This window comes from Hermetia illucens, chromosome 4 (assembly GCF_905115235.1).
Source record: "Hermetia illucens chromosome 4, iHerIll2.2.curated.20191125, whole genome shotgun sequence".
Lineage (NCBI taxonomy): Eukaryota > Metazoa > Arthropoda > Insecta > Diptera > Stratiomyidae > Hermetia > Hermetia illucens.
Genome location: NC_051852.1, coordinates 141,045,071 through 141,057,915, shown reverse-complemented (window position 1 = coordinate 141,057,915; position 12,845 = coordinate 141,045,071). Strand labels below are relative to the sequence as shown.

The 12,845-nt window shown below is 41.9% G+C and overlaps 1 protein-coding gene across 2 annotated transcripts in view; it reads left to right on the top strand.

Moving 5' to 3' along the window:
- Positions 1–806: 806 nt before the first annotated feature.
- The window catches only part of LOC119656116, a 37,401-nt gene continuing 25,362 nt past the window's right edge, over positions 807–12,845 (top strand). The window contains exon 1 of one of the 2 annotated variants that reach the window (XM_038062439.1): positions 807–1,813. In XM_038062439.1, the coding sequence (XP_037918367.1) occupies positions 1,098–1,813 (716 nt within the window). In that variant the 5' untranslated portion in view covers positions 807–1,097. Of the gene's footprint in view, positions 1,814–10,296; positions 11,309–12,845 lie in introns of those variants that run through there. The other variant, XM_038062438.1, reaches the window with a different exon arrangement.

Here is a 12,845-nt window from a genome sequence, read left to right as displayed (position 1 = left end):
AAGGCTAGACCAGATACAATGAAGGATTTAATTAAATAATAAACGCATGAAGTTTACTCTATAGCTCCGATATAAGAACTATATAACCCCTTGGTTGGCAATAACATTTCTAATCTGATTTTTATCTGACGCAAGTTATGATTTTGTAAAGTACATTACAATAGGTAGACGATGAACACTATCCCCACCATCGTCGAGAATCTTTCGTAATTTCCTCACATTCATTGAAAATCGCCATTTTCCATTGTATATATATAAAGCTCAAAGCTATCTAAAGCAAAATTTTGATTTTCATTTTAATTTATTCTAAAATGTTCCTTTTTTATTTTTTATTTTCAGAAAGAAATCCTATCAATCATCAATTCATTCAGAGTAAAAATGTTGCTACCAGTTTAACCTTATAAATGGAAACTTCAGCCACCAAAATTCATGACGTGCTTTCTTATATATGTATGTAGTTCATTTATCGCCAAACAAACACTGCGCAATCGTTGTAGTCAACATAATACCGCATATCAATACTTCTCCATAGTTTCCACCGGGCAAAATTCCTGGCTCGAATTTACCCACGTTAACTGATATTACTCCTACTTAATAATTCACTTCGCACCACTTGCAACCAAAGCAGAGAACATAATTAGCGCAGTCGCTTAAGTCAAGCTACTCTTCCCTTCCTTTCCCAATAAAATCTGGCGCATGTGCCAGCAAACTCTTAAGATACCTTACGTCCAAATTCTACGCAAACTCGCTAAATATCGATTAATCAACAAAACAATAAGCGTAGAAAATAACTGGCAAACGTCATAAGTCCCGAAACCCTTAATCGCAAGTCGACATAATGACCAATTCTCAACTACATCGCAGGCGCAGAATTTCATCCCCTAAAATACACGTCGCACACATGTGCGTGCATGCGGAACTATACGAGCAGAGGATAATAGCCGAACCCCAGCATAGGTTGTTGACGATGCTCAAACAGTTTCGACTGTGAGACGATTCGGTGGTGCGTTTTGTTAAATAAGCGACTGTCGGTCAGTCAGTGAAAGACAAGTGAAAGTGAAAAGAAAATCGAGGAAACGCTTCTGAACAACATTAATATGAGTAAAACTAGACGTCGCACAGACATGTGGATGTCTACAAATCGGGTCCTAACTGGTGGCTCCCCAAAAACCCGACCGGCCTCCCTTACAAGTAAAAAAGCTCACCCACATAGGAACCCTAACTTCGAGGCTTCCGAAACTAAGCTGTTAATTTCTCTTTGGGGTGATCCTAAAATCCAAAAAGCTCTTATCACCACCCATCGGAAGCACCCCGTAATCGCGAGAATAGCTGAGCAAATGCACCAGCGCGGCTACTATCGCACTCCCGAGGAAATCAACACCCGCATCAAGAATCTGAAATGTTTCTACAATCGAATCAAGAAGGATTTGGATGCAGGCGTGATTCCATATCCTACATGGAAGCATTACCCGGCAATGGATAAAATCATGACCACCCCCGTTTTCAGTGTTCGTCCCGATGAAATGCCCAAACCGTCGCCGAGATTTAAAATGGAACCAGACTCGACCGCTAGCGATTCCAGAAGCGACGAGTTGAGCGACGATGAATCCTTTCCGGCAGAATTGCTATCAACGGAGCTGACGTATGATGATGATGGCGAGGATGAGAATAGAGACTGTCGAAAGGATTTGACTGAAAAGGATTTAGATATTGATGTGGAGGAAGTGATTGTCCCGAAAGAGGAGCCTATTGAAGTGGACGATGATGATGAACAGATTCCAGAGCAGGCAAATATAGGCAGGAAGGAACATAAGTAAGTTGTTTACAAATTATTAGAATGTAACCTAACATAGTTATGAAGGAATAAGTTAGGAAGAGGAAACAAGCAATAAACTTTCAGTAGACTGCAATGAACGCAATCGATAAATTGTTATGCAGTCAAGCCTCCATTTAGGAAATAACCTTCTCTCCTAACGAGCACCGTTGCCTATGGTTTCACTTTTCTAAGTTCACTAAGGATGCAACTGCAGGCTTTTACTGCTTACGGGCACACTCCCAGCATTTTTTCAAACATGTTAATACATTTCGGAAAAAGGACTGTGCTCCCAACGCCGCGCTCCAGTAACGTGGCGCTTAAAAGTGAGCTGCTTAAAGCGACATAGTTCTTGGTTACTATGGTGCTCAATATTTGATATGATTCGTGATAATGTAGCGTATGATATCTGCGGGATTTGCGCGGATATTCATTAGGGTTGCTGTACCTGTCTAGCAACAACTTGCAAGAGGCTACATAATTTAGATACGCCACCAAGATTCATTTTGAAACGCTGCATCTTTTCACATTTGATGATTGTTTTTTTTTTCTATGGTTGGGGATTGAAATCTTAAAAAAACGCTACTGCGCCAGGTTTACAGCAATGTGCGGGACTCTCACCCATGAATACCACCCCAACTTTTCGCCCCATATTCCCGCGAAACCAGTAATATTACTTCCGATGATAGCTCCTGTTTATGCTAGCTCGATTATGTTACGCATCCGTCGCGTTTTCCAGGCTGGATTCAGTTCCTCCAGCTTTTCGTGTATCGCAGTTATTATTACTTTTACCAGGCGCCAATTTGCTTCCGAAATCAGCATCTCCTTGAAGAGAAAATAGGGTCCGGTACTTGCGTTGAGGGCATTGTTTAACCTCACTCTGTTAATCGCGAATCTCGATCAATGGAACATAACATGTCGCGGGTCTTGGGATCCGTGCAATCCGGAGCAATGTAAGTACTTCCTCTATCCGCCGTGTTCCACCAGTAAATATGTTAGTATGTAATTCAACTTTCCGTGTTTTCGCTTGACCTATTTCTCAATACAAGAAATCCGTGTATGGGTCCAGCAGCCTTTTTCGCAAGTATCCCACTGTTGCTGCCAGCTGCTGTACAGCTCCTTCCTAGTGGCTTTTCTGAAATCCGCAGTCACATCGACCGGATTCGCTCTGGTAGACACAGTGTGCCTCAGTCGCTAGAAAGTCCAATTGAATCATTGTCGCGATGACACCCAATACCTCACCAGATACTGTCCTATATGCACTGCAAATCCTCAACTCGACCGGATGGTATACCGAACTCACCCTTCTCTGGTTCACCGTGTTGTGCAGTACTTCCGAGACAGGATCCACGTATAGCAGAATATCATTCACCACCCCTGCGGTCAGCAACCTAGTCGCGGATCTTGGGTTTCCAATATTAGGCATCATCCTTGCTAGAGATGAACTAGCTTTTGCTGCCTTGTATCGCGCATAGTTCGGGTGCCCCTTGAAGCTCAAGCTGCAATCGATTATTACCCCAGGATATCTAATAATCGATTTTAAAATGATCTCGTGATTACCAAGCCGGATTTGGACTTTATTGTTTTTTCTGCGATTGGTAACAAGGACCGCTTCCGTCAGGTCCAATTTAACCATTTGTAACCATGCTTTGATGATGTCGTGTTTAGCAACTAATACCACTGCCAGATCGTCTGTTCATTGGTTTCAAAGTCGCCACTTTTCTTACGCGAAAGCTAAGCACTCCGGCACACTTAAAGTCGTACAGTACGGGCTCCAATAGAGAACCTTAGAGAAAATCTGCCTCGTACCAAAGAAGTCAGAAACGTAACTCTCCTTTATACACGCTAAGCAACCAGGAACACCCAGTTTAGCCAGGGCGTCTTTAATCCAGACCCAGTTGGCCCAGTTAAAGACGTTCCTGACATCCAGAGATTCAAGTGTATATATAAACCAAGCGGACCTGTTTTATAAGCTAACTTCAGGGCTTTGTTCGGAGTCCCGCCCTATCCCGGAGCTTCATTATCCTCAATTCATCTACACATCTTTCATAGTTCCTCCTCAGTCAACCCCGGGGACTGAGAAGTCGTCCTGTTGAGCCACTGACTGAAATCCATTTTCTTCCTGCTGTGGGAAAAGAATTGCGATTATTTTGAATACGAGCCGCCGGCACGTCACTTGTAGTAATTTTTGTTCATAAATTTTGTTCATTACAATCTAAAAAGCAGCGACCCATGCGTTCGAATTTGCCTGTTCTTTCTTTGTCTGCCGATGTTCTGGTTTCCCTCTTATCCTTTAGCAAAGCCACTCGCTCGCAGACACGATTATCTCAACAGCGAGATTTCCTGGTTCCACTAGTAGTTTAGATTCCTGCTGTGATGGAACCTCCGCCGCGGAATTGTAGCGTCACATGCCTCAGTTACCCGCTGACATAACTAACTCACTTTTTCCAGCGTCCCTTCTGGTCGTGATCACTTTCTAAAGCCGCCAGCTATCCTGGTTTTTCCGCTTTTTTAGGCATTCGACGCTGGGCTCCTCCGTTTTTGATTGTCTGGGGGTCATCGCGGATGTAGTGTTCACTCGCCCGCCAAACCATCCCTTTCGCTAACGAAGAACTGATGGAGTCAGATCAACGATCGAGCCTAGCTCTCTGCCTCTGAAGATTGGTGGCCTGTGTACCTCCATACGGCTTCTTCATCCTCTTTAACGCATTCTCCTCAATTTCGCTAAGATTGAATTGTTCCCTTAGCGCAACACAGATATCCCCCCGTGAAGTAACCTCGTATAGCTCCTTGCACTCGCTTAACATTGTTCACTTCCTTTCGCAACTGTGAGTGTTTACTCTTGAAGTTGTATAACTTAAATTCACCCGATCACTCATCTTTAAAAAGGCAACATACTTATCATCTACCCTGTTGTCTTGACGATCTCCTCGCGGAACTTATCCATGCAAATTCTTCTGCCTCTGTACAGCTACTACTTCTATTTGCCATTCCTGCGAATCTGGGATCTTTCCTAGAGAGTGGAAAAGGGGATGAACATCGCGATTCCGAAAAGGGTATCCATCTTAAGTACGACAATTGCAAGTGATTTTTAAAATCAGGTTCAAACGCATCAATATACACACACAACAACAAACTTCTTGCCACATTAATAGTCTTCGGATCTTTGTCGGGCATTATGTAAAGATTAGCTCATTACTCCACCTGTTTTTCATCGATTTCGAGAAAACGTTCGGCAGAGTTGACAAATAGTTTATCTGCAATTCTCTACGTAAACAGGCAAATAGCTATTTTCATAGTGACATATGATTGCCTAAAATGTCACATGGTGCGAAGGAATTTGAAGTCCAAAGCGGTTGTATCTTGTTGCCGATAATTTTTCTTCTCGTTATTGACGACATTCTTGATGTTGCCTTGTCCGGAGGACTTGGAGGGTATTAATGGACTATGCCATCTTTTCTCAAATACCTCGACTACACTGATGACATCTGCTTGCTCAAGTCAAGGATCTTATCCAAATGGCTTTTAATTTAAAAAAGATAAACACAACAACAAAAGCACTTATGTTTACTCATTTTATAGGCACATTCTGACCTGAGACAATCCCAAATGAAAAATCGAGTAGGGTGAATAAACAGATACCCGCTTAGGTGTTGAAGAGTAAGCCATGCAATAGAATCCACTATCCCAAAGTGGCCGAGGAGTAGGTCACCCTAGAACTACATGGTGTAGAAGAGTGGAGGAGATGTACAAACTTCTCAAAATATCGTGGAGTGACCTGAAGCACATTGAGAGGAACGGACAGCGATAACGCGTGGGTATGGATGACGCGCTATGCGCCACATAGGGCTCTACGGCAACCATGAATATATGCATTTAAATATGATGGAATTGTTATACGATTTCTATGATAACTGCTTTCCTAAGCGAATAATCTGCCAACTACCAATCCCAAAGACAGTTCTGTAATCAACATAAATCGACTGGGAAGGGAACACCCTTTGAAACAATATTGTATAAACTAATATCAAGAACTGAAACCGTTTTTCACAATAAATAGCCGCAGCCATTAGGGACATTCATAGAAGTGTTGTTCGAAGATATCTCCACCAGAAGGGACGATGTAATGACCACTATAATTCTCATTGGAGGCCAGGCTGACTCAATCGCATTTTTATAGTAATACCATGTGCACCACCATATTAAGAGTTTGTCACTACTGCTGTGACACCTTATTGTAAACGGACTGGTAGTCTTATCAAATAGGACAGGATATTAGCCCAAAGGATAAATTGATGACTTTAGTATGGTTGTTATGGAAAAATTCCTGCAAACACTCTCAAAGCTTCCTCAAGAAGTTCTACATTTGGTACAAAACTGTCCAGTATGTTAGCCCAAGGTAAAGCAAAGGAAAGCCGCAGAGGAGTTATTCCGTCTCAAAAAACTCATTTTCATTACTAGTGCCATGAAGGGTATACAGACCTCTGTCCTAGAGGTGTTACTTAAACTATCACCTTTGAACCTTATAATAAAAGTTAGGCAGCGCCTGCAGCATTTGGACTTCGAAAATTAAAGAGGATTTGTATTCCCGGGGAGACAGATATTTTGGAAACCTCGCCATGTTATTTGCATAACATTCTGATCAGAACTCAGAAAAAGGGTGAAAATTAAAGGTAATGTACTTTGTACCATGCTCAGGAAAACAAAAATTAAATACCATTTCAGGATTTTCGTGACGTCATCAAAGAAATTGGGCCACTTGATAGCCGGTTGATGAAGGTTACTATTATATAAATTGATCGCAAGATTCACTCCTTCAAAGCATAAGCCCCACAGACAGGTTGATTAGATACCGAAGAAGATACCTTCCTGCAACTACTTGACACGAAGACCTGTAACACCTTGGGTTTGTTAATACATGGTTTAACGTGCCATTTTATCACCGTCACTGACTTCAAAGCCGCATCCTATGAGACCATTGTACCTCAACATTAGCCGTTGATTTCAGTTCTGCGAATCGAGCCGCCATTAATACAAAGTGGGAAACATATTGGCTCAGTGCGAAACTACCAGGAACCAGTAGACCATGAAAGGGAGGTCATAGGTGAAGTTGTAAAATGGCAGGAGGCGGCTATGCGAGAAGGTACGAAACAGCAGCGAAAAACTTCTAAGCAAGATGAGCATACCTTGCGGAACAGTACAGAGCCGGAGGACATGACTATTCAAGAGGTGATAAGCAGGCAGAGAAAAAGTGTGAAGTGGCGAGAAGCGAGTGATAAGAACTTGAGACCTTTACGGCAATGGTTCTCCAAGTTGTAAAATTAATGATCGTAACACTTATACCCACTTATGCACAAAGCTCAAATCTCACTAGTGGCAGTGGAATTTGTATCGTGCTTTGACTTCGGATACCAGTCGACTCAGCTTTGTATAAAACAAAACCACATTAAAATCGATTCACTGTCTGTCTGTCTGTCACACGCCCTTTTTTCCAAAACGGCTTAGCTGATCCGAACGAAAGTTAGTAGACATATGGGAACCCACTGTATGCGTGTGACATAAAGCAACGTAAAATTACGTGGAGTTTAAAAGGGGGTCATGTGGGGTATCAAGAGAAAGATATCGATTAACACCAAACGAAACTGATATGACAGTTTTGATGTAAGTTATAAAGTGTGCGAGTAAGGAGTCAAAATGTGCACACTTAAAGTGAGATGGGACTGATTTTCCGAAACTACCCAACCCGAAAATACGAAGGCCAAGTTTCATGGAAATCTGGATATTAGTTTCAAAGGCCTTCGGATCTTTCATTCATTTATTGTTCCTATAATAGGGGAACACAAAACCTTTTATACCTCAAACGTCTAGCTTCTGGTTTCCCGCCTTGTTTATTACTGATGAATTGTAGTTCAATAAAATAGAAAAAAAATTATTTGGTTTTTTTTTATTTTCGTATGACATTGACTCATTTTTACACCATATGCGTTTAGCACGTCAAACGACTCCTTTAGTGTAATACTGACGCTGACAATTTTCGCTTGCAGTAATTTACACAAAACAGGAAGCTTCGAACTATCAGTAGTAGTACGATTTTTACCAAACTTACTAGTATCATGCTTTTTATCATATTACTACAATTTTTGATTCTAACATAAACTTAAATCCACTCAATTTCCAAAGATATAGTAATAAACTATTATTAACCGTATTTGTACAGATATCGATATGGAAGGTATTTCTTAGTCCAGACACCTTAAAGTGGCTGCTTTGTGATTTTTTGCAGATTTTTTGGTTTGGTAGCTTCTGAGGATGGATTCGTGAGAAAAATGATTATTTTGCTACTTCTGCACTCCCCGCTTTTACATCAATTATAAAAACTAAAGGCAGCTCTGGAAAGTCCTAATGGAGACCTTTCGTTTGACACCGCATTTGATTATATTCGGTGAAAAAAATATACCCTCCTCTCCCATGCATGCAGCTTCCCATTAAATTCAACGTAGAACGATGTTACTCGCCCCATCCAAGGGGGTTAAGAGCTGTTTTATATCAAAAGCAAAAATTCTAACCACCTAAGAACACTCCAACCGCAGAAATAATAATGTCAACTCAGTATAATCTCAAAAACAGAACGAAAAAATGGACTGACGGTTTCGTCCAGAACAGAGGCTACTCATCAGACGCTGCCTCACCTCTGCCCTGTAAGCAGCGTGACAGAAACCGTCAGTCAACTTCTTCGTTCTTTTTGAAAACTTGGGTGTTTAACCCAGAAAAGAGGAGTCCGTCGACTACAAAAAGGGAAGTAAATTGCTTCCCAAGTGGTCCGGTTCGTCACCAAGTAGGTGCGGACTCAGGACTCCCAACATCCTCAACTCAAAAACAGATTTCATGGTGCAGACCTGCAAGTATAACTTTACGTGTAAATCGACAGTCTATGATTAAAATTCTTATAAGCGTGTCCTGAGAAAGGACTTTCCACGAATTCTGCTTAGTATTTGTACTATTCCAGCAACGCATTCAAAATAGCAAGTATATAAATGAAACTAGGGACATACTTACAACGCTATATTTTTCTGCTTAGCCCTGCATAGCAAGAAAATATTTTTTTTATTAAAAACCCGTAGATCTGTTATATGTAATTATGAATATGATGATAATTTTATCCTTCCCTAATCGCGCATTAGAAAACCTTCTGATTTCTAATATCCCTTTTCGTTCATTTGAATAAATTTATTTCCATATTCGACTGTTTTTTCCATTAAATCAATGCTGAAAGTTTTATATGCATTTTCATATATATGTATACGTGTATCTAAGCCTACGACGATAATAAAAATAGTCATTCCGACTAAATGCAAATACTGATAATTGAGGAATATCTAAGTACCCAGTGAAATATAAAAAAAGCAGACGTTTTTACGCATGGAAAAATAAACCTTCACCCACAAACCCAACGAAATAGAAAGCACCGATACATGCACACAAACTCGGAAAAAGACCCGCTCTGAAAACACAATAGATATCCTTTTACTCAGCACCCAAGGCAAATCCGCACATTTTCCATTTCTTCAACTCTCGCGCTACATCATAAATCATTGCAGTTGCTCACATATAGCGCGCACGCGTTCAAACTTCACTCCTCAGGATGAATTTCAAGCATTCAATGCACACGAATTCAAAGTGCACCCCAAACCATTTTACCACCCCAAACACCCATCGCCCACTGACTAAAGGCCGACAAGACAATGATGCATTCCAAGCATGCCATGCGCGATAGTCAGTCGGCGCACAAGGACTCACTTTTCTCGGCCACTTGCACATCGGCCACGCTACGACGCGTCCCTGCTTTCTATTGATTTTGCTTAGTATATTGCGCGTGGGGTGGGAATGGGGTGGTTACTATTTTTCGATTCGCTTCATGTCTGCTACGGCCATAAGCCTCATGCGACCCAGCAACCCGGGTATGTTACGCGCATGTGTAATACAGGCGAGACTACGTCGTCAACATCCCCTTACAATATATTGTCTTGCGTTACAGAGACAGTGGTGAAGGGAAGTAATTGTACCGAGTGCGTGGCTATGGATGGGTTTTCTAAGTGAAATCGGATGTGAAATTCCATTGAAACTTCGACCTCATTTTCAGGATGTGAACAGGAATGTATCCATTCATTGCCCTGATTTTGTGGAGCTGAAAAGGAACGTCTTCCTACAAGTTATCTATCTGAATTTTTAATTGTTTAGGAGTTATCTGAAAGCTAAAGTGGGATTAAAACTATAAACTTAACATGCTTTTTGAAACTGGGTATTTATCAAGACTATCCCCTATTCCTAAAAAGGAATTCACAAATCTCCCAAGGACACACTTTATTCGAGTCAATAGTAACCAACGCGATATGTACTATCTTCATCGAGGGGTGTACAAAAGCATTGGAGTTGTAGTGTTCAGGGGCGCAATATGCGTAGTCAGGGTGGATATTTAGCGTCGTACTGCGACAGCTTAAACTGAGCAAGGGCAGTTTTTGTTTTATCGCGTGTCAAGTGACAGGCTCTGAACCTCGTGTACTGTGCGTATTTCTTGCTTAATCGGAAATATACATCCTTTTTGCGGAAATAAATCGGTTTAATTGGGGAAAACCCCAATCTAGTTCGAGTGCAATTTCATTAAACCCGCAACTAACCGGCTCCCAGAAAAATGGGCCCGAAACGGCGCAGTGACTGGACATCCAACAATCGAGTCCTGAACGGTGGCAATAAGAAATACAACGGTCGCAACCCAAACTTCGACACGGAAGAAACAAGGCTCCTGATTTCACTATGGGGTGACCCGAAAGTGCAGAAGACGCTAATAACCACCCACAAAAAACATCCCGTCATAGCTCGCCTGGCGGATCAGCTGAAACAGTATGGATACCACCGAACCGCCGAAGAAATTAACACAAGGATTAAGAATTTGAAGTGCTTTTACAACCGAATCAAAAAGGATATGGAAGTGGGAATAATAACAGAACCTACATGGAAGCATTTCTACGCCATGGAAAGGATTATGACTCGGCCTATATTCAGTGTTCGCCCCGATGAGATTCCTAAACCGTCGCCTCGCTTTCGGATGGAAGGTTTATCGACAGGATTGGATGTAAACTACCACGGAAAGGAAAACCGCGAAAGGAAACGAACACATAGAGTCGACGATGTCGGGAACGATAGCTTTGAAGGTAATCAGGACGATGACGACGACGAGTTGTTTACGCAGGAGATGTTTGAAGCCGAGCTGGACTGTGAAATGGACGATTTTAGCCTTGGAGAAGAGCATGCCATGCAAGAGGAGGTAACGAAAACAAACGACACAGCAAGGATACCAAATGAAAATTGTGATGTGAAAAAGGAGCAATCGGGTGAGGATAGCGATATAAAAGCTGAGAGTGGGTTGATTATACCTAAACAAGAGCCCATTGATGTGGATGACGAAGATCCACCGGAACAACAGAAGAATGGAAACAGGTAAGTGTGGGAGTCGTGTAATAGAGCGTTAGGGCCTTTTAGGGACACTTGATGAATATACATATAGCATAGGTAAATGCCGAGCAGATTAGTTGCCGCTTGGTTTGTGGAAATGCATATTAAACTGCATTGGCAACTAATGGATTGTAATTACTAAGGTTGCGAAATAATAGTTCTCTAATGCTTTCAAATTGGGTAATTACTAAATCCTCAAAGGTTAATACCCATTTTTCTGCTATAAAGGAGAAGAGTCCATTCATTTGATTCATTCCACCATAATACAATTTATGGTAGTTTCATGATACTAGTTAACACTTCATTGACTAATTTGTGAAGTTTATGAAGTGATAGCTCTAATTAAAGTTAAATTTTTGGATATTTTCCGACACGACAATTGGCGAAAGCCTCACATATGGACAACAAATCCAATCTAAATCCAAATCCGACCTTTTTAGAAAAAAGTATTTGGTCATAAATGGCTCGTGCCGAAGCACATCCTGTTAAAAGTGGTGTCATACTTTCTAAAGGAACTCTTCGTTTTTAAGGTTTTTGTTGAACAAAACCTTATTTAAATCCATTTAATGTTTATCTGCCTTTTTTTCTCGGAGGTAGAAATCCATGTTCCAGTGCGTGGGATTTTTACTCACTAAAGCTACCCCCTGTCCTCTACCCCGCGGAACGACTACAAAGTATTACGTCGCGGAGTGGACATGACTCTAGCGTTTCCCTTCGTCCGTCGATTGCACTTGCAACCACACGTTTTTCGCCTCCTCTGTCTCTTTCGGATGCTAGTGTTCCGGGCGAGCGCAATGCTGACCACATTGCCTCCTAGTGTACCGTTACGGTCTTGAATGAAGTGCTCTAACACACTTCAAGGCCCTGATCCAATATGGATTGTTGCGCCAACGATTATTTCCGAGTTATCACAATCTCGACAGATGCCGGATTTTACCTAATACTAGCACTAAGTGCCAAGCATTTAGGCTCGGACGATCCTACCTACTTAAAAACTAAAGGGGCACTGGTGGTGGCGGCCGGTGGTAGGTCAGTGGGAGAATCCGTCGAGTACTCCCCGCAACATCGAGCACGTATGCAGAATGGTGTTCTTCTGCATGGTTTGAACCAGACTGTGTGAAAGTCCCAGGACATCAAGGGAAGCCGTCAAGGATTTAGGTACAATACCTGTAGCTGACAATATTATGGGAACTACAACCACCCGCTCGAGACGCCAAATTTCTTTGATTTCCCGAGCCAATGGCTCATAGTTCACCTTCTTCTCCACGTATTTCCGTTCAATGTTGCTATTATGAGGGATAGCAACATCAATAATATACGCGGAGCGACCCGTCTTGTCAACTAACAGTACGTCAGGCTTGTTGTGTGGAATGTGGCGATCAGTCAGAACGCGCCGGTCCCAATACATGCTGTAAGCAGAACTATCAAGTACTGCTTGCGGCTCATATCGGTAAACCGGACATGTCCCCGTGATCAGCCCATGCTTGTATGCAAGGTTTTGATGGATAACCTTACATACAGC